The sequence below is a fragment of the Chinchilla lanigera genome, unplaced genomic scaffold (assembly GCF_000276665.1).
Source record: "Chinchilla lanigera isolate Chin_1 unplaced genomic scaffold, ChiLan1.0 scaffold00074, whole genome shotgun sequence".
Classification (NCBI taxonomy): Eukaryota; Metazoa; Chordata; class Mammalia; order Rodentia; family Chinchillidae; genus Chinchilla; species Chinchilla lanigera.
In genome coordinates this window covers 12,145,702-12,172,769 of record NW_004955475.1, presented here as the reverse complement: position 1 = coordinate 12,172,769, position 27,068 = coordinate 12,145,702, and the positions used below count along the sequence as shown (strand labels likewise).

Below are 27,068 nucleotides of genomic sequence, written 5' to 3'. Positions count from 1 at the left end.
CAATAAACATCCTGACTTGTTTACTTATTTACTCATTCATTGGGGGTTGAACCCCGGGCTTCGAGCCTGTTGGCCGAGTGTTCTACCACTGAGCTACACCTCCAGCCCCAGATCTTGAAAATGCGATACTTTATGTGTTGAGCACAAATGCGTCTTTCCTTTCAGTTTTGAAGTTACCGTAGGTTCCTAAAACTAGTCCCGCAGAAAAAGAAGCAGTCTCCTCGACATCCCGTGTGTATAGCAAGTGTGGGAAATTAAAATAGTCACTTGAAGTGTTTCGAAAATAAACCTCTGAGAGTACATTGCCTACGGTAACACATTCTCCGCTGTAGGGGGTGGGAGGGTGCCGAGCCCCGGGGGCGCAGCGCGCAGCTGCCAGGACCCGCTGCGCCCGCCCCGCCTCCAGCTCGCGTCTCCAGCTAGGTGGAGGCGGTGCTGCGGCGGGTGACCTGCTGTCTGGGGCCGGCTGCAGGCTCTGGGCCTTGGCGGTCTCTGGGAACTGAGCGGAGAATGCCAGAGCCAGGCGCAGAGGCCGGAGGGGACTAAGCGAGGCGGCGCGGCGGCGACGCAGGCGCTGTGGCAAGGCTCCGGACCGCAGGAAGCCGGGCGCGTTGAGGGGGAGCACCGCGGGCGGCGGTTCCCGGGAGCACTGCGTGGGTCCTGCCCGCCCCTGGCTCCAGCGTTGAGAAAGATCCGCGGGGCCTGACGCTTGGGCTTCCCACGGCGAGGGGCAGCTGCACTGCAACCTCGTTCCTGCGGGCTGACGACCTCTTTCTACGCACCAGGCGGTTTTTCGGAAGGGCTTAGAAACGTGGCGCGATGAGGAGTCGGAGTAACTCAGGAGTCCGGCTGGACGGCTACGCTCGGCTAGTGCATCAGACCATCCTGTGCCACCAGGTAATTGTAGGTGTGTCACCTGGAATGACCGAGGGTGTGGAGTGTGGTGTACTTGGCAGAGACCCTGGGTAAGCCCGTGTGTGTGTGTGTGTGTGTGTGTGTGTGTGTGTGTGTGTGTAGCAAGTTCTCCTACCCCACAGGTGGGAAAGCCATAAAAGAACCCTGAAGGAACGGTAGGTTCTGGGTCTAGAGTCTAACCAGAGTCAGGCACTAGTAGCCACGACCCTCTAAGTGATGGTTTTGGAGCTCAGTGTCCCCAAAACCACGCCTCGTTCGAGGGTCGGAGTTGCAACATGTGTTGATGCTTCACATTCCCCAGCCCCCAGGTCTGAGCCTCATCTCCTTCCTTTTCCTCACTCGCTGCTGAAAAGAAATATGGGAACATTTTAGCCATTATAAGACTAGACTATCGTGAAGGTCAAAGCATTTTGTATATACATTTTTTTGTTGTGAGTATGGCCTTGGGGATTGAACCGAGCTCCTCATGCGTGCTAGGCAAGTGCTGTATCACCGAAGGACATGCCCAACCATTTTAATCTTACTTTTTATCTTACTTCATGTTGAAACAGAGTCTTGCTAAATTGCCCCAGCTGGCCTGAACTTGAAATCCTCCTGCCTCAGCCTCCACCTCTGATTAGCACACTGCAGGCATGGGCCACTGTTCCCTGCTATATATACTTTTTTCAACACTGGAGATTGAACCCAGGGCCTTTACACTGTTCTGCATCTTCACCCATTTTAAAATTCTTTTTTAAATTTTGAGGCAGAATCTCACTAAGTCTCTAAATTGACCAGGCTGAACTGGAACTTCGATCTTCTTGCCTCAGCCTCTCAGAGAGCTTGGATAATGGGGGTGCACCAACCATGCCTGGCTATATATACTCTTAATTATATTTCCTCCTGCTCTTTACTGCTTGTTTTTTATTGGTAATTGAGTCTAACTGGAAAGTTAAAACTTCTTTAAAAGTACCCTTTAAGGATACCCTAATAATGATTTTATTGTAATAATACCCACATTTTGGACTTTGTAAGGCTGTAGTCAGTTCTTTACCCATACACAAGCTAATATTTGGAAAGAATACAAACTTTCCATTAAAAGGGGAGTATTTTCTGAGGATCTAATGGACAGCAGAGTGGTGACTGTACTTAATACTTTATTGTGCAGTTGAAATTTGCTGAGAGTAAATATCAAGTATTCTTACTGCACCAGAAAAAGGTAAGTATATGTGATGATGTGTTAATTAACTTGATTTTGTTAGTTGATTGACTATATATATATGTAAAATCACCATATTATACATCTTAAATATATACATTTTTATTGTCAATTATAGTAGCTTAGCAAAGCTGGGGAGGTGGAGATAACATTTGACTGCAATTGGTCAGAAGAGGGGGGGTTATAAAACTCAGGAGTAGGAAAGCAGAGGAAATACCAAAGTTTCCAATAACCCGTTCCACAGATTTTGCTTCCTAGTATGAATACACTGTGGTTACCTGCTGTCCTCTTTTGTTTGGCCTCACAGAATCCAGTGACCGGCTTGCTTCCAGCCAGCTATGATCAGAAAGATGCCTGGGTCAGAGATAATGTGTACAGTATCTTGGCCGTATGGGGTTTGGGTCTGGCCTATCGGAAGAATGCAGACCGAGATGAGGATAAGGCAAAGGCCTATGAACTGGAGCAGGTATGGAAAACAAAACTATAAAGAGATATGGCGCTATGTGTAGTTGGGCTGGAGGGAGCAAGGATTGAAGAAAATGTAGCTCTTTCTTCGCCTCCCTAAAATTACACCCCAAAAGTCTTCCTGTGTTGTCCTGAAGTGTTTCTTTGCAGTGGAAACATGAAACTTGCTGATGTGGGGGAAGAGGGTGCAGTCTGGTTCCATTACCTGGGAAATCCTATCTTGGCATCTTTCCTAAAAATTAATCATTCTCTTTCTAAGTAAATTTTTTGCAGTCTCCATTTCATTCTCATTGAGAAGAATGTTTGGGGCAGCTATCTACTATTTTACTTTATTTTTTAAAAAGTAATCGTTGGTATTTGTATAAGTGTAACTGAAACAAATCAGCAACTCTTCCATACTAGACACAAAGACTTGAGTTTTCCAGCTGTAATCACTGCTTCTGAGAGTCAGTTACCTCCCCCTCGTCCCAGAGGCAAAATGAGGTGAGAGTCAGCAGATACAGTACCCAGAAGCCCATTTTTATGGCCCTTCTCAGTAAATGAGCATCCTTTACAACACTATTTAGACACACAGGATATCGTATCCTCTGGAATAACCAAGAAAATGATCGTCTGAGTACAGGTACTTTTAGAGTTGAGTTCTCTACTGTCAGTTGTAAGATGTATGTGGGTTCTTTCCCATTAGTGAGAAAGATTCTTTCTAAACCACTCATTTCTCATGTGGTCTCCCTCAGACTTAGGCGATCTGAACTCCAGTCTTCATCCTTAAACCAGAATGTTCAAATGTGGTAGTTTTTAAGAGCACCAACATTTTGTGGAGTTGCTATTCTTGGTAGGGGACACATCTCACTGTGCTGTCTTTAGCAAAAACAGGCACTTGTTATTCCTGCAAGCTATTATTGAGTTTTTGCCGTACCCCAGGAAGTACAGATCAATATTTCTATAAGTTTTCTAGAAATAATACCATTGTAGAAATATGGAAAATATAGAGGAGTGTGATGCCTATATCCCCCCCACTCCTACATCCTACTCTGAGTGTTTTGCTCAGTATTTTGTTTCTTTGTTTTGGTTTATTTTGTTTTTGCTAGAAGTCAATACCTGGTATGGTTTGATCAATTTTTAAAAATATTATTAGAAGAAATGTGTTTTCTCCCCATTGACCAATTGTTCATTCTGCAAAATTATCAAGAATTTAACAAAGGAAGAGAAAAAAGTAGGAAAACCCTGAATTGTTCATTCTAAAATTTTAATGTTCCATTATATAACTTCTCATATTACCAAAAATATTTCCATTTCATCCCAATAGTAACTTTGGAATGTTTCAAAACCTTATGGAAATAGGACACAACATCAAAAAAAAGAAAAGTTTCTGTGAGAATTCTAAAGTTGCTATGAAATTTGCATTATGGATTAAAATGTATTTTTGTATCAGATCTCATTAATTTTTTCAAACCGTGTTAAACATTATTCTAGACAAGGGGTCAGAAAACCATCTTTGTAAAGGATCAAATAGTAAATATTTGGGGCATTGTAAGTCACTTGTGTTCTCTGACCAATGACTCAGCTCTGTAGCTGTAATACAGAAGAGCCAGAGGTGCTAAGTGAACAATGCGCATGGTTATATTCAAGCAAAGCTTTACAAAAACAACGTTGGGCTAGATTTGTCCCTGCCTAGATGAGTGGTTCTAAACTCTGGCTGTACATTGGGAATTACATGAGAAACTATTCAGAAACACCCTTACTGGATCCCACTTTAGAACCATTTAAATAAGAATCTCTGAAAATGGAACCCAGAGGCATGAATATTTTTTAAAATTACCCAGGTGATTCTAATGTACACAGAGCTCTAGTGTATGTAGACAATGGGTGATCTATGGATGGTAAATGGACTAACTCCAACAAATCCATAGAGTAAATTTCCATCTACTGCCGACATTCTATCACTGTATGGATTTTCACAAAACACTGATTATTAATCATTTATACCTTTCCTTCCAGCTCTCACTTTGGTTTTTCTCTGATAAATAATGTCAGGGACCTGAAGAGAATTCTGGATGAAAAATAAAACAAGGGTTTAAATGACTACCATAATTTAGATTGAGAATAGAATTATGAACACGTATGGTTTTACAACTGCCGCGTTCTCTCAGGCAAGTAAATAAAATCTCATAGCCATAAAAATTAGCCACACAAATAGAGATCTCTCTTTGGCTGCCTCCAGTTCTACTTCTTCCTTAATTTTCTTTTCTTTGTGTAGTCTCTCATCTTTTATCATGAGTTTAACTATTACATTTATGAGAATGACTTCCAAATTTTCATCTTTCACTCTGATCTTCAATTTCAAGCCCCAGTTTTCATTTTTCTGCTCATTAATTTTGCCTGTATATACAGTGGCTCTTCAAACTCAGTGTATCTGAAACTCACCTTCCCAAGTAAAAACGACAGAATAAATTACCGAAGAGTTCACCAAACATCCCTTTTTACTTTAATTGTGTCCTCATTCTACCCATCGCCCTGGCAACACTACTTGGAGTGTTTTCTATGGTGTGTTCTATGGAACATTGGCCCAACTAAGTTTGGAACGATGTTAAACAGCAGACTTTTTTTTAACTCTTTAATTTTTCAGAACCTCTGATGTACTAATGTGTGTTTCAAATCTAAGGAGGGAGTGAATTTTATAGCCTTTCTAGAATTTCTTGTATTAGTGTTTATAAAACTGGCTTGATACATGTAGACAGAAGACTGTTGTTTTTATAATTTTTCTTGAGTTCATCCCCTCCTTCTTCAACCCTAATCTAAACATTCATCACCTAATACTGCTGTGGAAACTACACTTAATTTCCAATATTATACCATACCAGTGCCCTCCATTGTATCACCAGTTCCAACAGATTGGTGTCATTATTACTCCTGTAACAATCCTTTAACAAAGACACCTAAAAAATATATTGTATAAATACCTTTCATTGTATAGCATACTTCCCCAAACTACCAGTATTTTACTGTTATAGAACAGTGTAAATTAGGCATTATTCTCCCAAATTTATATGAACAGTCTGAATTAAACAGATGAATCTGGAATTTGGTGGTGCCATGACTAAAACCTGGATTCTGTAGCTTCAGATTCAGTCTTGTTTGGCTTTTTGCCTCCATGGAAGCCATGGACACTGCCACCACCAGATTCTGGGGGGCACTGTTTCTTCCATGTTCCTGTTTCCTTCATAAACTAATATCATTCATTGAAAGCCCAACACAGATCCACTTTTTCTATGGTTGTAGTCCCTGCTTAATTGTACAATTGTAATTTTCTCAGGACTCGTTTCTTGGAATTTCCAGATCACTTATGGTCCATGCCATTCAGAATATTTATGTTTTCATCTAACAGACTTTGTAATTTTCATGTTCCAGGTCTTATAATAGATATAAAATAGAAAATGGGATCAAATGTTTATGTGCAGTCCTCAAAGGTTTTTTTTTAGTGCTGTAGATTGAATCCAGGGCCTTCTACATGCTAAGCCTAGGCTTCATCACTGAGTTACATGCTTAGATCTACCTTACACTTTTTATTTTAGAAAATTTCAAATTTAACTGAAAAGTTGCAAGAACAGTTAAATGGACATATTTGCGTGTACTCTTTGTCTAAATTAACCATTTGTTAACATTTCATCATATTTACAAACACCCTTCTACATACACATACATACACACATATATAGATGATTTTTTGATAAGCCAGTTGAAAGTTACTTGTAGACATGAGTTTATTTTTTTAGCCTGCCTAGTACATTGAGTTATTACATTGAGTTAAAGGTCTTTTTTATGAATCTGATTTCTGTGCCCCTTTTCTCAAGTACTTCATAGTCTGATAAGGAAGCAGATGTATAAACAAATAGTTACAATACATTAAGACAGTACTCTAGATATTATGTATTTGAAGACAAATACTGTATTAGTCATCTCTCCTATTGCTGGTAAAAATATCTGACTACCATAACTTAAAGGAAGAGGTATTTATTTTGGCTCACAGTTTCAGAGGGTTCAGTCTATGCTTGGCTAGATCCAAAGCAGAAATATCATGGTGGAGAGCCATGGTAGAACAAAGCTACTTAGTTCATGGTGGCCAGGAAGCAGAGCACAGGAGAAGACTACTAGCAAGAAGTACACCCTGTAAAGATACATCCCCAGGGACCTACCTCCTAATAGTGCATTCAACTGTTGAATGGGCTCTGATGGTCAAATCAGTTTTTCAGAAACCTCTTAACCCACTGAAATTGACAATTAAGCTTAACAAGCACATTCTACACCTTGTTAACTTGACACCCAAATACATCTTAAACTGTAATTAACCTCAAAATAAAGACAATAGCAAGGTCATAATTTCACCTAACATGATGCAACTATCATGGGTACAACCAAAAACACAATAACCCCTTCTACAAAGTCTCAGCAATTCTAACATGGCTCAAAAGTCCATGTCAATGTCTCCTGTGTGTCTCAAGGCAAACTCTTAGCATGAATTACCTATACAATTTGAATAGTAACATTCCCAATATGTTACTCAAGTACAGGATGAACATTCCCATCCCAAAAGGGAGGAATGGGGGATAGAGAAGACTAGAACCAAAGCAAGACTGAAACACAACAGGGCAAACATTAGGTCTATTAGCTCTTTGTCCAGCATTGGGGACATATGGTGGTGAGAAGTGAGTCCCAAAGGGTTTGAGCAGCCTCACCCTGATAGCCTTGCCAGTTGCAGCCCACATGACCTCTCTCTTGTACTGACTATGCTCATTGCATGCCGCTTTCCCCAGCAGATATTCCACATTCCTGGTATATCCAACTTTCTGAAGTCTCCAGAGCATCGCTGGTTTCATTCTCACAGCTTCATGTACCTATCTGTCAGGCGCACATTGTGTGGCCTCTCTGGTCTTCCTTTGAAATCTGTGTGGACACATTCATGACCACATAAGTCTTGCATTCTGCATTCCCGAAGAGCCAGTATCATGGGGATGTCACCAAGATCTGCCACTAGCTCATGTAGTAGCCAAGCCCCCTTGGACCATGGTTTCTATGTCCCTGACAGCTAATCTTGTGAAATGAATCCCAGGAAATCAATTCTTTAGGCAGCCCACTTTGAGCAGGGGGCTCAGAGATTCTTTTCTCAAACAAAAGGTTTACACTTTTGTACCATTCAGGCTGCTATGGGTGAGGTTTTGCTGATTTCTAAAATGCCCTCAAGGTATCTTCTTGTCCTGGTTCAAGATACTTCATTTCTTTTTATATGGTACTAATCTCCAGAAATCACACTTCCTTTGACCCCACATTTATGTGTTCTTTACATGTGCTTTCTGGCCAAAATTTAAATTACTTAAATTTTTCTGTTCTTCTTTTTCCCCCAATTCTCACTATAAATCTGACTAAAAGCAGCCAGTCATACCCATCCCACAAACTGAATGTTTAGCTGCCTTGAAAATTTCTCTGCTGATCAATTAGTTCACCTCCCTTAAATTCAGCCTCCTGCAAAAGCTCAAGATATGGGCAAAATACAGACAAGATTTTGCTGGAGTGTACCATGTACTAGCTCTAGTCCAATCCCCAATAGACTGCTTGTTCCCAACTGAAACCTCATGAGCCTGGCCTTTACTGTTTGTATTCCTAACAGCATTCTTGTCTTTTGAACTCTAAACTTGCCCATCAAGCTCTCCTTATAGCCTTCTAGGAGTTGTCTATCCCTCATCTCTAAGCATTTACAAACTCCTCCCACAAATCAATACCAAAGGCTTCTAAACCACACTGGTTGGGTAGAGACACAGCAATGAGCTCCACTTCTCTGGTACCAGTATTCTGTACTAACTTTCCATTTCCTGGTACAAAATACAGTGGTACCTCGGTTCATGAACTTAATTTGTTCCACGATTCTGGAAAAGATGGCCGTATTCATGTTTGTGCAAGAAAGATGACCATAGTTGTGGATCACCCGATGCAGAGCTCACAAACAAAACCAAAATTTTGCCAAATGCTGTTTGAGAACCAAATTGTTTGCAAACAAAAGCATTCATGAACCAAGGTACCATTGTACCTGACACCCACAACTTCAAGGAGGAAAAATTTCTTTTGGCTCACAGTTTCAGAAGGTTTAGTCCATAGTTAGCTGGCTCCAAGGCAGAAATGGCATGGTGGAAGGGTATGGTGGAGCATACCTTCTTGCTTCATGGTAATAGGGAAGCAGAGCCCAGGGGAAGAGCACCAGTGAGAGATACACCCTCCAAAGGCACACCTCCATGACCAACCTCCTAAACAGCACCTTCAGCTATGAACATCAGTGGATTATTCCACTGATCATTACAGCACCCCCATGATCCAGTCACCCTTAGGAGTTTCTTAATGTAGTTAGGTTTACAATTAAACTTAACCATCACAAGTACTAAGTTCTGTGGAGACAAACAGAGGTAGAAATGTCTAATCTTGAACAAAGTGATGAGTGCTTCACAGGGAATGGGTTTTAAATCATAATTAAGAATTCTGGGTACAGTATGTTATAGTTAAGTTTGTTTAACCAATCTGTGCTATCTCCTTTATGTTCTACAAAACCTACAGGAGATTCAGTAAATATATATAAGAGGCATTGTGTATAGTCATATATTCTTATACTGTCAAGTCACAGATATGTAGATCCATATCCTGAAAAAGAGTAGGTGAAAGGGAATGCTATTTGTTGTGAGTAGAAGCACTGGTGTATGAAGGTACATGTATAATTAATGCCATATAATGCACCTGACTCAGAAAATAGACAGTTTGGGTGAAAACAAAATCTGGTAACTCCTATGTCCACATACTTCCTATTAATTTTATCCCAACTTGGAAGTTGGAACTTGAAGACAAAATGGCTGATAATGAGCTCTCCAGGAGAGCAAAAATAGATGGCAGTCAGCAATCCTCCACTGAGTCCATGATTCTCCAAGTGTGCTGCTTAAATTAAAGTAAATTTAAATGAGAGTAGTGGAGCTGGATGATAAGGAGAGTTATTGGGTAGGCAAGAGATAACGTGTCTAAAATAGTGATATGGTAAAGAAGCCAGTGTTTTAACAAAATATTGTTCAAATCCCTGCTCCTGCTTCCCACTCTTACTCACTGAATGTTGGCAAAGAAAGAATGTAGTGGAAACCTTTGAGTATATAATGACGTGTATCAGAATTGACCAAAGTCTCTCCACAGAGGAGATGTGTTAAATACTTTAAGTAACAGGGCATATTAAAGAGATGGTCTCTTTCATTAGGGTCAAAGAATTGATGGTGATTTCCTTGTGGGGTTTAGAGTCAGCTCATTACTTTGTAATAATTACTGTAGTCTTTCAAATGTGACAAGATCATGCACTGCTTGTTCTTTCTCTCTTTTAAAATCTTTTATCAGTAAAGGGAGGAGACCATTTATAGACAAAAATTACTAAAGAAATGAGACATTCTCATGGGAAAAAAATTACTTTTCTCTCAGTGAAAGGTTTCATAAAAAGTTGGATCATACTTTAATAGAAACTTATCCTCTCTTATATGAGGTACACTCAAAATATAAACAATTCAAAGCGAAAAATAGAAGAGAAATAATAGAAAACAGGAAGATAGACATTTTGGAGATTGGAAGAGGACCTGGGAATGGAGGGAGAAGGGAGAGCCGAAAGGAGAAAGTGAAGTAAAAATGATGAAGATGTGAGATATACACCAGTTTCCCGAGATAAAAGTAATTTGGTATTGCAAACATATACCAAAAATTAACTTTGAATGTCTTTTAAAAATAGATATTTACCTTTATCATGCCTATTGCCTATAGTCCTGCCTGAATATGTTTTGAAGGAATAACAGAATGATGTGGCTCCTAAGCAGATTAGTTTTCAGAGGTGTCCTAAAGCCACCTCTGAGCCAGCACTTCCTGAAGTAACCTGGTTGGATTTTTTTCTGACCTCTGAAACAGAAAGCTTCTTAGTGAACTGCTGAAAATTTTAAGTGTCATGTTCTTCCAAAACATACCTATCCATGCTACTGCTGATGTTGGAATTTGAAGACAAAAATGGCTGATAAAGGCCATTTCAGGAGGTCAAACACAGTGTCATGTGGTATATAGTTGTTGGTCAGAATTTTGGAATGTTATGATTGGAAAACAAAGTTCTTGAGAAATTTTTAAGCCCTAGTGAGAGAAATAGTGATGCCTGAAGAATTAAGAAGTCCTTTCTCTTTTCCCCCGTGGAGAAAGTTTTGAGTCATACTAACCATCCCCCTTTACACTTACTCTGAGTTATAATTCACTTTTTTTCCTTGAGGAATATGTACAGATAGTTATTTCTATGGAATTTTAATTCTTGGTTAGTTTAGAAAAGGTAAAATGTAATGTGATGAACCCTTTCTGGGCCATAGGGTGGATTTTAGAATATCCTCAGAACCTTAGGATTTTTGAGCTACCTTGCCCTTTTTCTTCTAGGTGGCATGTCCTCTACTAGGACGGTTGGCTTATTTTTACGTAAACCTACCAAGGCTTGTATATTACTTTTTTAACTTGAAAGAATCGCAGACTGTAGCATTTGGTTCCTCTTTTTGCTGAAATCTGTTCTTCTGTGTACCTATAAAGTAAATGCCACGTAAATAGGAACCCAGGATAGAGTTACTTGTTCTCAAAATGTCAGGCACCAACTGCAGTTGCTGAGTAAGTGTTCTCACATCTAAGGATGTTTATAACAGTCTTGTTTCCATTTATTTCTGCAGAGTGTAGTGAAGCTGATGAGAGGACTGTTGCACTGCATGATGAGACAGGTATGGTGTCGGTAACAATTTGTTCTCTAACAAAAGTGCATCATAATAATATCTCTACCCCTTAGGGAACGCATACAGGTTATATTTTTTCAATTTCACAAATAATACACACTAACTTTAGAGAATCTGTGAAAATCAGGGGGAAAATGTCACCTACAATCTCACCACCCAGTTACCACTGGACTATTTCCAGGCTTTCTCTCCCTCTACAAACAATATTTAATGTGATTCTCTACTACAGTACACGCAGTGATTATACAGGGTAAAAGCTGATATAGATCTAAAAACCCTCATCTGAAATTCTTGGGGTCAGATCAACTTTAGAATTACGAATTTTTCAGGGCTGGCACATAGCTCTGTGGTAAATCAATTGCCTAGTATGTGTGAAGACCTAGGCCCAATACTCAGTAATATAAAAACAATGTTTTAAAAGAATTAAAATTTTTTAGAATTAAAAAGGTAGTACATTGCATATACTATATTGTATTCCTTCAGAGGATCTAGGGCAGTACTCTATTATCAAAAATATATCTCTGTAGGGAAACATGTCTTTTGACACTAAATATAAAGTCTATAAAAACACCACTATATCAACTTGAATCTACTATTGCCACCAAGTGAGGTTTTTTACAATTGATTCTTTATGTGAAACAGAATAACAAAGACTGTAGATCGCACAACTTATAAATTATTAAGAAAGGTTCAGAAACAGATCAAAAAATACAATAGGTGGGTTTCATAATTTACTAATTAGTAAGAAAATGAATATACTAATGGAAAAGAACAAAAAGTTAATCCAAGAAATATAAGATAGCCAGTTAATGTATGAAGAACAGCTTATTCTTCCTGGTAGAGCAAAGGAAATGCCAATTAAATCTGACTATTAAACACCAATCCAAAACATCAAACTGAATACAATTAAAAGCCTGATGTGAACCCAAGGTCATTGCACTGTTATGGATGAGATGAAGTAGGCTCTTGGGATGGGAAGTGAATGAAATAGTTAAAAAACTCTCTAGAAAGCAATCTGACAGTGAACCACAGTAGTTTGAAAAATATTCAGATATGTTGATCCAGTAGTTCTGCTTGTAGTAATTCACTCTAGAGAAACCATCAGAAATAGAGATGTTTATACAAAAATGTCTGGCCAGGATTTACTGGATCGCTTAGGACTGCAATCAGCTGCATGTAACAGAAACCCGACAGAGGCTTAAACAAACAGTGTGTTCCTTCTGCTTATGTACCAGGAAGTTCAGAGGTCAGCAGTCCATCAGGATCCAAGCTCCCCAGGCTTCCACTGTAATACCCAAAGCAAGTAGCTGTCTTCCTTATGCCAAAAACTGGCTCTGCTGCTCTTAGGTTTCATATCGGCATTCCTAGCAGAGTGAAGAGATAAGAGCAAAGGCTCATGCTTGCCCAGTCTGTCCATTTGTGTCAAAACACCCAGCAGCTTTATTAAGCAGGCATCCACTTGCATCTCCTAACTCTCCAGGGTGAGTCATATTGCCTCTTTTAGCAAGAGCTGGAGAGGGATTTTCAAGCAGGTACATTATCATCTCCACCACCAGAAGTGGTGTTCGGCTAATGATGAAGATACAATAGGTAGTCTGTTTAATTATGAAATACTCCGTAGCTATTAATGTCAAGTTTTGAAATTTGCTAATTTTGAAAATGCTCACAATGTAATACCAAGTGAAAGACAGGTCAGAGAGCATATATAATACAATCTCATATATATATGTAGATAGATATATAGATATATAGATATATATATATAGAGAGAGATTGTCCACACACCAAAGAAACCATTAATCATAGCTAGTTGTACCTGCTTGTACCCAGCACTCTAGGATGCTAAGGCAGGAGGATCAATCTGCCCAGCCCAGGCAACTTAGTGACTTGGTGATACCCTGTCTCAAAATTTAAAAAAATAAAAAAGGCTGGTACTTAGCTCAGTGCAAAGGCCTTGGGTTCAATCCCCATACCACAAAACAAAAACAAAAAAACAAAACAAAACATTTAATCCAAGCAGTATTGATGGATAGACAGTTTTTATTTTACTTATTTTACATTTTCTCACTTTTCTATAGTGAACCTGAATAACTGGGAAAATGTTACTTTAAATGTTATTTTAAAAAACAGAGGAAAGCCAGAGGAGGTCATGTATGCCTCTAATCTCAGCACTCGGAAGGCTGAGGCAGGAGGATGGCTACTGAGTTTGAGACCAGCCTGGCTACATTGTGAGTTCAAGGCCAGCCTGAACTGTATAGTAAAACCCTGTTTCAAACCAAAAAAAGAGGAAAGTATTATTTTTAAAAAAATACCACTGCTGGCCATAGTGATGCACACCCGTAATCCCAACACTTGGAAGGCTGAAGCAGGAGGATTGCCAAGAGTTTGAGAGTTTGAGCAAGCCTGGGCTACACAGGGAGTTCAAGGTCAGCCTGAACTACATAGCGAGACCCTGCCTCAAAAACAAAAACAAATAAGCAAAAACTTATACTTTCAAAGGAGACTAAGTTAAAATGTACACTCACTCATTTTCATCTTCATTGTCAAAAGGAGGCTGCTATTTTTTATTTGCTTTTGTGAATTCTTTTTAACTGAATTGTGTTTGCTTCATTTTCATTTGTCTTTTTATTGTTGAGTTTGCTGTTAAACCTGAATACTTTTCATCTGAGGGACAATTGATTGGTTTTCTATACGCGATTCTCCCACCAGCTGGAGCTTGTGCTTCGGTATTTCTACATAAATTTTCATGACTCGTTCGGCTGTCAGATCCCTTTTTTAAAACCACAGCTCTGTTTTGTCACTGTGATTGCCTTTTTCATCTGGAAGCAGAGGCTGGATCCACTTGGTCTCCCTGGTGGGCCCTTCCCCGTAGCCAACTTGCTCTTTGAAGCAGGACAGGAACACGGGCTCAGCTTGCAGTACTTACTACACCCGCTTCCCACCAAATGAGTTTTGGCAGTAAAGCTTACCCATAAAATCTTTTCAAAGTGTTTTGGTCTTTAAGATTGGAGATAAAGGATCTTGTATTTGCAGTAATTGACATTTCTTGACCTTGAGCATCCTTTCATGAGCAGATTGAAATTTTACATTTCCTTATTGATAAAGTGCCTGCTAGGTCCTTCACCTATTTTTCCTGTAGGTTGTCTCTTTCTTACCTACTGAGGACTTCTTATGTATTGTGCACATGAGTCATTTGTTGCATGCATTGCAGAGTTTTTAGCAGTTTACCGTTTATCTTTTGAGTTTATGTTTTCTCTGTACAAAAATATTTTAGTAACAAATTATTTTATCCTAGATCTTCAAACATGTGACATTTATCAAATCTGGCTTCATTTTCTGGAGATTGAAATTATGTTTCATTAGAAGATGAATTGAAGCCCAGATTGGTAAAGTGACTGCCCACAGGTACACAAGAAACACACAAGAAATCTAAAGTAGAAAGAAATCAGCTCCAGACTTCTGACCTTCCTTATTAGTGCTCTCGTTATTGCACTATCTCGCAACTATCTACTTGTCCCGTCATTGCTACTTTTTTTGTATTTTAGATGATTACACTTTGTACCTTACCAAATAGGTTTAAAATCATTAATTTACTATATGTTTTTAAGGTGTAATAGTTACTACCATACACTACAGGCATACATAAAAAAATCAAAGTTTCAGGAACTGAGTCTTTTAGTTGTATTTTGCCCAATGTTTCCCTGTTGAACTTGTTCATTTCGGTATGGGAATTGAGCCCATGGCCTCGTCAATGCCAGGCGCATACCATACCCCTGGAGTACATCCCCAGCCTCCAGTGTTTTCTGTCTGAATTCTAGTTTGAGCTTGCTGTCATACCTTATCTCTATCATTCTGCATATATCTCACTAGCTTCTTTCATTGTTTCTTCAAAATGTATCATCTTGTCCTAATTTCCCTCAAAATTTTTACCACAATTTCAGTAGCAAAATGTACGAGGCTGTTATCTCTGACTATGCTGTTCTCACTCAAATACTCTGAATCTCAGTTTACATCTGCAAAGTGGCAAAAGAACCATCTGAAGAGTGAAAGAGAATCAATGACTAAGAAATAGCTGCCTTTGACCATTTGTTATTATTTTCTTATTAAACTGCTTCAGTTAAAAAATAATAACAAGTTTTTACCAGTTATACTAGTGTTGGGAAAAAGAAGTAGTAATGCATTTTAAATATTCACAATTACAGCCTTCAATGATGTGTGTTAGAATACTACACAAATGTGGCCCGTGAGCTCATTGTTCCAAATATTCTTCTTTTGCTGTTTTTGTGTTTTTCAGGTGGATAAAGTAGAGTCCTTCAAATATAGTCAGAGCACCAAGGATAGCCTCCATGCCAAGTACAACACCAAAACTTGTGCCACTGTAGTGGGTGATGACCAGTGGGGACACCTGCAGTTGGATGCTACCTCTGTATACCTGCTCTTCTTAGCACAGATGACTGCCTCAGGTCAGTTCCAGGGGAGAAGTACTATAAGCCTCTGAGCTGAAGAGTTCTTGCTCTGGCACATTTTGTCTCTCCAAAGGTATTGGCCAGAAAATAACAGTTGTGTACATTGCTCAAAGAAGCACATTGGAAACAATGACATGTTGCAGGTTTTGTGCAGAAAAACAACTCTTTGAGGTCCAGTTAATATTCTGTTGTGTTGAGAAACAAGTGTGGGGTGCTAATGAATAGGCTTAAAAAATGAGAACAAGGACGTCTGCAGTAATCTTCTTTAGGTAGATACTGTTTTTGTTTATTAATCCTCAGATACGAGGAGATGGGAAGAAAGGGCTAGGGTTGGTTTCTGGTTTTTATACTGTACGCTGATAAACCTCATTAGTGTAAGTATAAATTGAATCACCTAGTTTGTATACTCTTTATGAATGTATTATCAGTAAGATCTCTGTCTACAAGCATCTGTATTACATGGGATTGCCTACTTGATCAGAATCTGAATGTTGACTCCTCCAAGGTGCCTTTGTTGTTAACTTTAGATGCTTGACCTGAAAAATGAAAATGTGAAGGAACACAAGTTAGAGCCCATCCTGGGAAACTTACCAAAGCTCTGTCTCAAAAAAAAAAAAAAAATAGAAAAGGGCTAGGGACCTAGCAAAGACCCTGGGTTCATTGCCCAGTACTACAAAAAGGAAACGCCGTACTCTCTTTTATTTATCTTGAATTAAGGAAGAGAATAATAAATCTCCCTACAGCCAGTTGATTAATTGGTAAGATCTTTGCCAGATCTTCTAAGTAAGTCAATGTACTTCTTATAATAACACTATTTTTCATTGTTAGGAATTGAACCCAGGGGCTTCTGCATGCTAGGCAAGTACTATACCACCAAGCTAGACCCCTGCCAATACCACACTTTGGCACTTCAATTCCTTTAACTTCCTGTCTGGTTAAAAAGCTCCCTCACACTTAGGACAGCCAAGGTGGGAATGTCCTCAGAGTAAGTTTGTTCTTTGCTTATAGAAATAAATATTTGGTAATAAACACTCCTTTTTTCTCTCTCTAGAACACTCATCCCAGAAGGTGAATTTTGTGCCTATTTACATACAGTGTTCTTTTGGAAGGGAAATTTCTCTCAGAATAAATATATTTAGGTTTAATTGATTTAAATTGAACAGCAGCTATAATTCCTTTTCTAACATTAGTTTAATAACAGCTCTTGAGGTTTTTTTTTAACAAGGTAAACAGTGACTAACCCTGGTGATTTTAAATTTTGAGCACATAATTAAAGCAGAAATATACTGAAAAAGCTTGAGACATATTTAATAGATGTTTGTTGGTTCCTGATTTAACGTTTGATTTTTCAACTGACTTTGATAAGTGCTTAGAATAAGATGGTTATTATTTGATCAGGCCTCTGAAAAATACATAGGAATAAGTAGAAATTCACAAGTCAGAAAAGGGAAGGGCATAGCATGAATACAGCACAGGAGCTTGAAAAGTACTAGCCATCAAGGTAAGACAAGGTATCTTCTATAGTTACAGTATAAAATGCATGTGGAAAAATGGGAAAGCATAAAACTAGAAAGTTGGACATAGCTGTTTAAAGACCTGTGTACCTTGGCAAATAGTTTGGAGTTTAGTTTGCAATCAGTAAGAGAGCAATTCAAGATAGATAATCAAGGAACTTTCAAATGACTCACTCCAGGAGGGCAAGTATTGAAAAAAATGGAAAGTGACTGCTAATGGGCACAGAGTTCCTTTTGGGGGAGATGAAAATGTTTTAAATTTATTGTGAGGATGCTTGTGTAACTGCATACACTAAAAACCATTGAATTATACAATTATAATGGATGAATTGTATGGCATGTGAATTATGTCAATAAAGTTGCTTTTTAAACTAAGGACAGAAGCTTGATATTAGATAGATGAGTGCAAGTCAATCTGGTTGAATTTTTAGTCCACTAAATCAGCTCAATGTTTGGAGAACTGGATACTTTTGAATGCTTTGTGTAGTACCGTCACCTCTGGCCCACCCCACTCCTATCTCAGTTCCACAAGCAGTGCCTTGATTCTGCAGAAGGAACAGGATCTGCACTGCACTTACAGTCTTGCTCCAAGAGACTGGTCTTTTCTCTTGGTTAACAGAATTATTTAAAATAATTTAATAAATTTTGAACCTCTGCTGTTATGAAACAGCAATACTATGTGAGATACATTTAGGACATGCAAAGAAGGTATGATTCTTACCTTAAAATTTAGGTACATACTTATAATGCAAAGTTTAAAATGTGTTATGACAGTGTACCAATTCATTATTGTAGTCATTATGTACTGCAAGCATGTAGTAATGATAAAAATTAAAATAATTAAAAACAATAAATAATAAAAAGAGCAAGAAAAGTAACACTCTATAAAGTGCAAAAGAGGGAAATCAATGATGGCATCACAGAAGAGATAATATTTGAACTGAGCTTTGAAAGTATAATAGGATTTCAAGATGTGGGGAGGAGGGAAAGGCCATTTGAACAGAGAATATCATGAGCAAAGAGACATATGATAGAAAACTGTAACATTTATATGGTATACTGATTAGTGAATTGTGATACAAGTCTAAGAGATGGACAAGTCCAGTCTCACACTGTTATGGTTTGTGTCTGGATGTCCCACCAAAGACTCAGAAGGTCATAGGCCTTTTTCAGAGGTGGTTGAATCTAGAGTGTATGATGCTGGGATTAAAGGTGTGGGATTAGTAAATCAGTCCACTGATGGGTTTGGCATAGTTCTGGCTAGGATTAAGTGTGTGAGTGCTACACCTGCCCTAGGGCGGGTAGCCTGCATACAATATAAGGGACGCAAAGAGTCTTATCCTCCTCCACCCCCACCTTGTTGCTTTTGCTATCTTTCCCCACCATAAATTGTTGCCCCTCTGCCATGTGCCACCCTTCCTTGGAGCCAGCTGATTATGGACTGATACCTCCACAAACTGTGAGCTAAAAAATCCTTTCCCCTTTAACTTTGAGTATTGGGTATTTTCCCTGAGCAATGAGAGAAAAGTAAGTAAGACACACACCTTCTGCCTTTTCCTGGTCTCTGCTCAATCATATTGGCACAGAAAGATGATAAGAATGAGGCTATGAACATGATGCCCAAAGACACTATCTTTCTTTTCTTCTTTCCCCTCTATCCAATAAGTTAAGGTGGTTATTGCTATAAGAAAGACAATCGTGGCTGCAGCTATCTTGTGCTATGGTTATTATTTTGGCAGAGCTATGAATCAGGAGGAGTTTGTAGTCTGATGATACTAGTTACATAGTTTTTATTTCTAAAATTATATAGTTTAATGATTTAAACTATGTCAGTTGACCAGAGTTTCAGAAGCAAAAAACTTGAAACCGTGAAAGTACTAGAAGCATTTCTAGAATAAAATTATAAAAGTTTCTGAGAAGAAAAATATACTATAGGGTGAATATTTGTAATTTGAAAATCCAATATTTACCAAAATCTGAAACTTTTTAAGTGCCACCGTGATGCAACAATGGAAAATTCTACACCTGACCTCATGTGAAAGGTTGAAGAGAAAACGTTGATGCACTAAATACATTATATACTATTAGCTTTAGCTATGTGTGTAAGGTATATATGAAATGTGTTTATGAAACTTTATGTTTATATGAAAGTATATATGAAACTCTGTTTATGCTTGGGTCCCATCTCCAAGATATCTCATTATGTATGTGCAAATATCCCAGAATATGTAATCTGAAACACTTCTAGTCCCAAGTGTTTCAGACAAGGGATACTCAACCTGTAAACAAAGTCAAAATTCAAACAAATGAGGAAAAATACTTGCAACACATATGATGGGAAAAAAGATTCAGTTCCTTTAATATTCATTAAAATATCAATAATGGAAAGAAAAAAGTTTAATGGTGTGGTAAAAGTAACAAATATATGAAATCCATGAAGGACATGATCAAACACTTCATAGGAAAAGAAATACAGATAGTTTATAAATTTATGAATATACTCACAACCTTACTCATAATAAAATAACTACAAATTAAAGGGAAATTCTTTGTATCTATTACAATAGCAGAAAGAAAAAAATTTACACTCTGTGTTGGCAAGAGTACAGAGAAAAAAAGCAGTCAGTGTTGGTTGGTATATAAACTGTTGAACTTATTTGCAAAATACCTTGGAAGTTACTATCAAACTGTCGAATACCTAGTAACTGTCAAATACAAAGTACTTAGTAACTATCAAATACCTTGGAATTAACTATCAAACTTTGATATGTATAGTGCAGTACTTAGAGGAAAACGTAGTGATGCATGCATCTTACTCTGAAACATATCAAAAAATAAAATAGATATGTGATGAGCAAAGTATACTTAAATGTTACTAGTAGATACGAGGTGGTAGGTATGCAGGTGTCCTCTGTAGAATTCTTCCATTTCTTTCTTTTTGAAAATGTTCTGGGGAATATGAGGTAGGATACAAAAAATAAAGAGAGAAAAGGAAAACATAGTTTAAAATTTTAAGAAGACTGCAATTTCAGGCCACAGTATAATTACAAAAGGTTATCCATATCTATACTCCCTAGGCTTTTTATGCTTCTTTTCTTCAGGGCCCATCACACACAAAATCCTTTAAACTTACTATTAACCCAAGTGGTATTTAGCCAAGTAGTAGTATAGCCAAGTAGTATTCTTTATAGCCAAGTAGAATTCTTTATAGCTGAGTAGTATTCCATTATATGTAGATACCACATTTTCTTTATCCATTCATCTGTTGATGGATGTATATACGCTACTTCCAGGGTTTAGCTGTTATGAACCATGCTGCTATAAACATTGGGATATTCATATCACTGTAATATGGTATCTTTAGCTCTTTTGTGAAGATACCTACAAATGGAATAGCTGGGTCAAATGAAATTTCTATGTTTAGTTCTTTGAGAAATCTCCATACCGATTTCCATAATAGTTAAACTAACATACATTCCCACCAACAATGCAGCAGGGTTCCTTTTTCACCACAGCCTTGCCAGCATTTGTTATTATTTGATTTCTTGACTGTATTCTTTCTAGTATAGGATGAAATCTTACTGTTCCTTTAATTTGTATTTTAGGATAAATTTGAGACATTTATAAGAAAATGGATACACTTGTAAAATATAATTTTAAGTGAAATAAATCAGATACACAAGCTTAAATACCATACTATATCACTCATTTGAATAAAGCAAAGTATAAATAAAGAGAAAAATAAAACATTGATAAAAGAAAACAGGGTGATGTATCATTTGCAAACTGGGAGGAGACCAAGAATGGGGGATACAGCGAAGAAAAAGATTTAAAATTTAAGATGTATCTTGTATGTGTACCAAATACCCACAGTGAATGTAAACATATTTCATAAACATGAGCTAAAAAATAGTAATAACAATGAAGGGCTGGGGATATAGCTCAGCAGCACAAGCGCTTGCCTGGCAAGCCTGAGGTCATGAGTTCGATTCCCGGTACCAAAAAAACAAAAATGAAAATGGGGAAAGGAGATATAGAGGGAGATGAATAGGGAGGGGAAGGGGAATAAAAAAGGATCAAGATGTATTAGGTAAAAAAATAAAGATTTCTTTTTCGTTGTTGTTGTCTTTTTGAGACAGGGTTTCACTATGCACTTCAGGCTGGCCTCGAACTTACTTTGTAGCCCAGGCTGGCCTCGAACTCACAGTGATCCTCCTGCCTCAGCTTCCTGAGTTCTGGGATTACAGGCATGAACCACCATGCCCAGCTCAAGATTTCTTTTTTTAAAATGATGTTCTTTGCCCCTAATTTAGTTTAGTTGGTAAAGTAAAGCACAGAAACTACTGACCTTAAGATAAACAGATTCAAATGTTTCAAAGAATGATGTTAAGCAAAATATCTTAGAGCATCCATCTTAAAAAAAAAACAGACTTGGCACTGCCTTTCCCCTATAGAATGGATCATCATCTACCTATAAAATGAGCCATTATCTTTGAAAATGTAGGTGGTTTAGTCTAAGAATTGTGTCTGAACTGGAATGAGTGATATTCCAGGACTTTTACCCTAGAGTTCATTCAAAAGCTGACATTAAGAAACATTTAGCAATCACTTTACATCATGCTTCAAAGAATGTCAAAGAGCTTTTTCCATTCCCAAGCCATTTTATTTATTTTAAAAATTATATTAGTGCGTGTCAATATTACATGAGGATAAAGTTTATTTTAGGAAGTTGGTACATGCATTGAACGTATTTATTAGGAAATTAATAGGAAAATGGATACACTTGGAAAATATAATGTTAAGCGAAATAAATCAGATACACAAGCTTAAAACCATACAATATCACTCATTTGAATAAAGCAAAGTATAAATAAAGAGAAAAATCCACTAAGTGGATCCGCTTAGATCCACTTACTGCATGTATGCCCACTGCTAAGCAAACTGGAAATTCTGGACTTTTTCCGACTGTAACACAACAACATACCTGGCACATATGCTCGTTCCCATTAAAGCAAAACTGATTATTTTTTTTAAAAATGAGGATATAATTTTTTTGCATAAATAGAATAACTTTCATCAGGAAAATATGAGAAGCTTAAAAGTTTAGTCTCCACAGCTAAGCTGATCTTTACTTGTTCTTGCTTATTTATAGACTAGTAAGGAAGAAGAATCTTCTTGATTCATCAGTTCTGAAATGATTTCTTAGTTTACAATCAACTAATCTAAATAAAGGCTTTGAATAACATGTGCATAGCAATGTTTATTGTCACAAAACAGGTATTTTAAAAGTTAATTGCTCAGTAAATTTTACACGTAGAAAAACTTAAGTGCTCAGTTCATATTTTATACAAAATTTTAAGAAATATATCCTGCAGTTTGCTGCTTTGCTTCATATTATTTAATATTTTAATGTAAAAGTAGGACCTGTTTATTGTAGAATACAATAAAATAACAAAGATGTCCAAACAAGAAGAAAATAAAATTACTTTGAATCTCACCACCAAAGATAATATCTTTCTAGTATATATTGACATCTTCCTGGTAAATATTATTCTAGTTCTGTGGTGGATGGGAAAGAAAGAAGGGAGACATTAAACAAAAAATGGATCTTATCATATATTTTAAGAAGCATCATGGTTAGGAAATCAGTCTCTGAAGTGAAACAGAAATCTACAGTCAGTTGAGTTCCACAATTTATTAGTTACATGACGTTAGGCAAATATTTAACCTCTCTAAGCCTCATGAAGAGAATAGAAGTACCAACCTCTTAGAGTTGTTGGAAAAATTAAATGCATAATTCATACAAAACGCTCCACATGTAAGCCATAATTGTTTTAGATAGCTTACATTAGAATACCTTCATCTTTACTTAAAATATGGCTTGAAGTTCTTGAAACCAATTTTTATCTACTTTATTTCTTGCTTAGTATTTAGAGCCTTTCTGATGCTTTTGTTCAAATATTTTCATTTGTTCTGTTTTGTTTTGAGACAAGGTCTTGCATGTAGTTCAGGCTGGCCTAGCATTCACCATGCAGCCCAGGCTGGCCTCAAACAGCGATCTTCCTACCTCAGCCTTTAAGTACTGTGATTACAGGCACCATGTTCTATGTCCAGCTTCTTTTTTGAAATATTATTCTTTGTCTTTTCAGTTGTCCAGGTTTATATATTAAGGTACATTATAAATTTGTTATCTATAATACCAGGAGTCTGAGACTTTCTATGAAATCTACAATTTAAATGCTTTCATGTTAAAACATGCTGGTCTCAGTTGGAGATTTAGGGCTGATTTGTGGTGTTGTTTTTATGGATAGAAATCAAAGCACCTTGCATTGTACCTAAGCAGGAGTGAGACTGCTTGGAAGTAGTGGGTACTTCATCACTATGGCTGCCTGTTAAGCTTGTAATTGACCAGTTATTTTTCACTTTTTCTTCAGGACTCCACATCATCCACAGCCTAGATGAAGTCAATTTCATACAGAACCTTGTGTTTTACATTGAAGCTGCATATAAAACTGCTGTAAGTACTCATTTTGGAATCTCTCTTTCTGTCTCTGTCTCTCTGTCTTTCTCTGCCTCTCTGTCTCTGTGTCTCTTTCTGTCTATCTCTGCCTCTGTCTGTGTCTGTCTGTCTATCTCTGTCTCTGCCTCTGTTTCTCTCTCTCTCTCTCTTGCTCGCTCATGCTCTCTCCCTGTCTCTCTCTCTCCCTCCAGGACAGTACTGGAGACACCGCCCCTTAGCTATGTTCCCATTTCTTACTAACCACTTTCCTCCCTTGTGACCAACACATTTTTTTTCCTGTGCTGGAGATGGAATTCTAGGCCTCACACATGCTAGATTAGCATTCTTTCACTGAGCTATACCCCGGCCAATATACCTATCATTTTTGTTAGTCGATTATCTATCAAAATATTTAATTAAAATGAATGTATTTACAATTTCTGGTGATCTTCATTCCTTTATATAGGTTCCTATTTCAAACTGATGTCAATCATTTCCTTCCATCTAAAGAATTTCCTTTACTATTTCTTTAATCTGGTAGTAGTAAGGTATTTCAACTTTATATGCCATTATTTCGTCTTCGCTTTTGAATAATATTTCCTTTTTTTTTTTTTTTTTTTGGTACCGGGAATCAAACTCAGGAACTTGTGCTTGCCAGGCAGGCACTTGTGCTGCTGAGCTATATCCCCAGCCCCTTGATTGATATTTTCACTAGGCATAGAATTTTTGCTGGCAGCTATTTTTGACTTTTAGCATTTAAAAAATATTACTCTTGTCTTTTTATTTGCATTGTTCCTTTTTTTTTTTTGAGACAGTCTCAGTAGTCTACAGTTTAGCTGACTTAGAGCTCCAGTCACACAAGCAGTTAGCACATGGTACTTACACAGTTTAGCTGACCTTAAACTCATTATGTAGCTCAGGCTGGCCTCAAACTCTCTGCAATCCTCCTGCTTCAGCTTTCCAAATGCTGGGATTATAGGTGTGCACCACCATGCCCAGCTCAACTTGCATTGTTTCTGATGAGAAAGTTTTTGTTATGCTTATCTTCCTTCCTCTTTACATAATGTGCCTTTTACCTGGGCTGCTTTTAAGAGTTTCCTCTATTCCTGTGAAGCATTTATGTTATGATGTTCCTTGGTTTAGTTCTGTTCATTTTTGTGGTTAGGGATCATTTATCTCCATGACTCTGTGAATATATTGTGTTCAAAAGTTTTCAGCAATTATTTCTTCATATTTTTTATGTTGCTTTCAAGGTCTCCAATTGCACATGCAAGATGTTGTCCCACAGCTCCTGGATGTTTTATTTAAGTTTTAAATTCCTTTTTCTGTGTTTTTCATTTTGGATAGTTCCCATTGCTGTACCTTCAACTTTCTTAATCTTTTCATTTACAATGGCCTAACTTGTCATTAATCCCACCCAGTACACTTTTCATCTCTAACAGTTTCATCAGAATCTTACCTTATTGCATTCTGGGTAGTTTTGTATTCCTACACATATTCTGAAATTTTGTTCTGGGACTGATCTTTTATTGCTTTTGCATGTGTTACATGGGTCAAGGGTCATAGTTAGTACAAGGCAAATTATTCCCCACTACTTAGGCAAGACCCTTATGGGTACTCCACCCAGTACTTCCATGAACTGTAATCTGGTTAGTTGGAAAAGGCTTCATTTCTCCTATGTGAGAATCACACATTTATCCCTCTAATTCTTTTGGCTGGTCCGTTTCTAAGCCTCAAGTAGTTGCACTGGCCATTATGCTGCTAAATAGTTGAGACTGACTCTGTTCATATTTCTGGGGTTATCTGTGTGTGTAATTCTCTCTTCCCCATTAATATGTCCTGAAAATTTAGGTACATTGGTGTATATCTGTACTCTTTAGCATCATTTCTTAAAATTTAGAAGTCTGCAAAGTTTCCTTTGGTTTCCCCTTCTTCTATTGTGTCCCGGAATCCTACAAACAGTAATCTGGAGCAATCTAGGACTTATCCTCTGTATCATTCCTTTCAGAGACCATTCTTTCATTATATGATGTTCTTTGTATTGAAAACCACTGTGTCATAAATAGTCTAGTATGTTTTCACTTCTTTCTTGTGGGAGGGTAAATCTCAAGCCCATTACTCTATATTTTCCAGATGCACAAGTCAACATAGATTTTTTTATTTTAAAGAGAAAAAAAATAACAAAATACCAACAACATGGACAAAAACAAAACAAAGCAAAAACAATAAAAATGATACAGGGCTTCAAAACAAAATGATAAGAATTAACAGTGGCTGTTATATTACATATTGTTATCTTCAACAAAGTTGCTCAGATTACCAGATCTAAGAATGCAAGATTGATCAAACCATTAAAGAGAATAAAAAATAATTTAAAAAAACATTAGAAATGACACAGAGCTTCACTAAACAAGATGGTAGGAGTTCACCAATGGTTGTTATATTGTATATTGTTGTCTTCAAGTTAGTTGTTCAGATTATGAGATATAAGCACGCAAAATCAGTCAAAAAATTTAAGCATTAACTGTTCCTTTCAATAAACCAGTAGAGTCTATGGCCATACCACCCTGAACATGCCCGATCTCATCAATAAACCAATAGGCATCAGCAGTACAATTATCCCAGCTAACATAGATACTTTTGATCGAAGCAACCATTATTTGCTAACTGATTACTTTCCCTCCTGATACACAGGGCTACTGTGGTCCAGGGTACAAGTCAAGGTTCCTTGGCCTCTCTGCTGCACCAAGGTGTTGCAGTGGTAAAATTAATTATATTTATTTCTTCTTATACTCTAATCTTTGCTGCACATATGGATCTGGGTTTGGGGACAGATGAAGAAAGCCATGGGTTAAATAGGGCTTACCCTCTTGAAACTTCACTTTAACTCAGAGATTTGACATGAAAGGAATTAAAGGTACATGCATAAATATAGATGTGGGGATGTGTATGTGTGTGCATGTGTGTGCAAATACATATGCATGTGTTCATGTGTCTCTTTCCAAGTGTTATGGTTGATACATTGTGTCAACTTGGGGAGTCTAGAGGTTTGGCTAAGTAACTCAGCAGGAAGGCAGGATACTTACTTTGTATATATCCTGAGCCTGTTGCAGAGGAGGGCGTGGAGATTATGTGAGAGCTACACGCCCCTTAGGTGGGGGTAGTCTGTTTACGATGTAAGGCAAGAAAGAAGCTGCTTGC

General features: G+C 37.6%; 1 protein-coding gene and 1 pseudogene across 5 annotated transcripts in view; one reads left to right on the top strand and one right to left on the bottom strand.

The window, feature by feature from the left end:
• The first annotated feature begins 342 nt into the window (after positions 1-342).
• Positions 343-27,068, top strand: part of Phka1 (phosphorylase kinase, alpha 1 (muscle)) — a 152,150-nt gene continuing 125,424 nt past the window's right edge. For 4 of the 5 annotated variants that reach the window (XM_005401695.2, XM_013502821.1, XM_005401692.2 and 1 more), the window contains exons 1-5: positions 343-897; positions 2,421-2,579; positions 11,329-11,376; positions 15,683-15,851; positions 23,803-23,885. In XM_005401695.2, the coding sequence (XP_005401752.1) occupies positions 820-897; positions 2,421-2,579; positions 11,329-11,376; positions 15,683-15,851; positions 23,803-23,885 (537 nt within the window). In that variant the 5' untranslated portion in view covers positions 343-819. The remainder of the gene's footprint in view (positions 898-2,420; positions 2,580-11,328; positions 11,377-15,682; positions 15,852-23,802; positions 23,886-27,068) is intronic. The other variant, XM_005401696.2, reaches the window with a different exon arrangement.
• Positions 13,910-15,239, bottom strand: LOC102019594 (annotated as a pseudogene).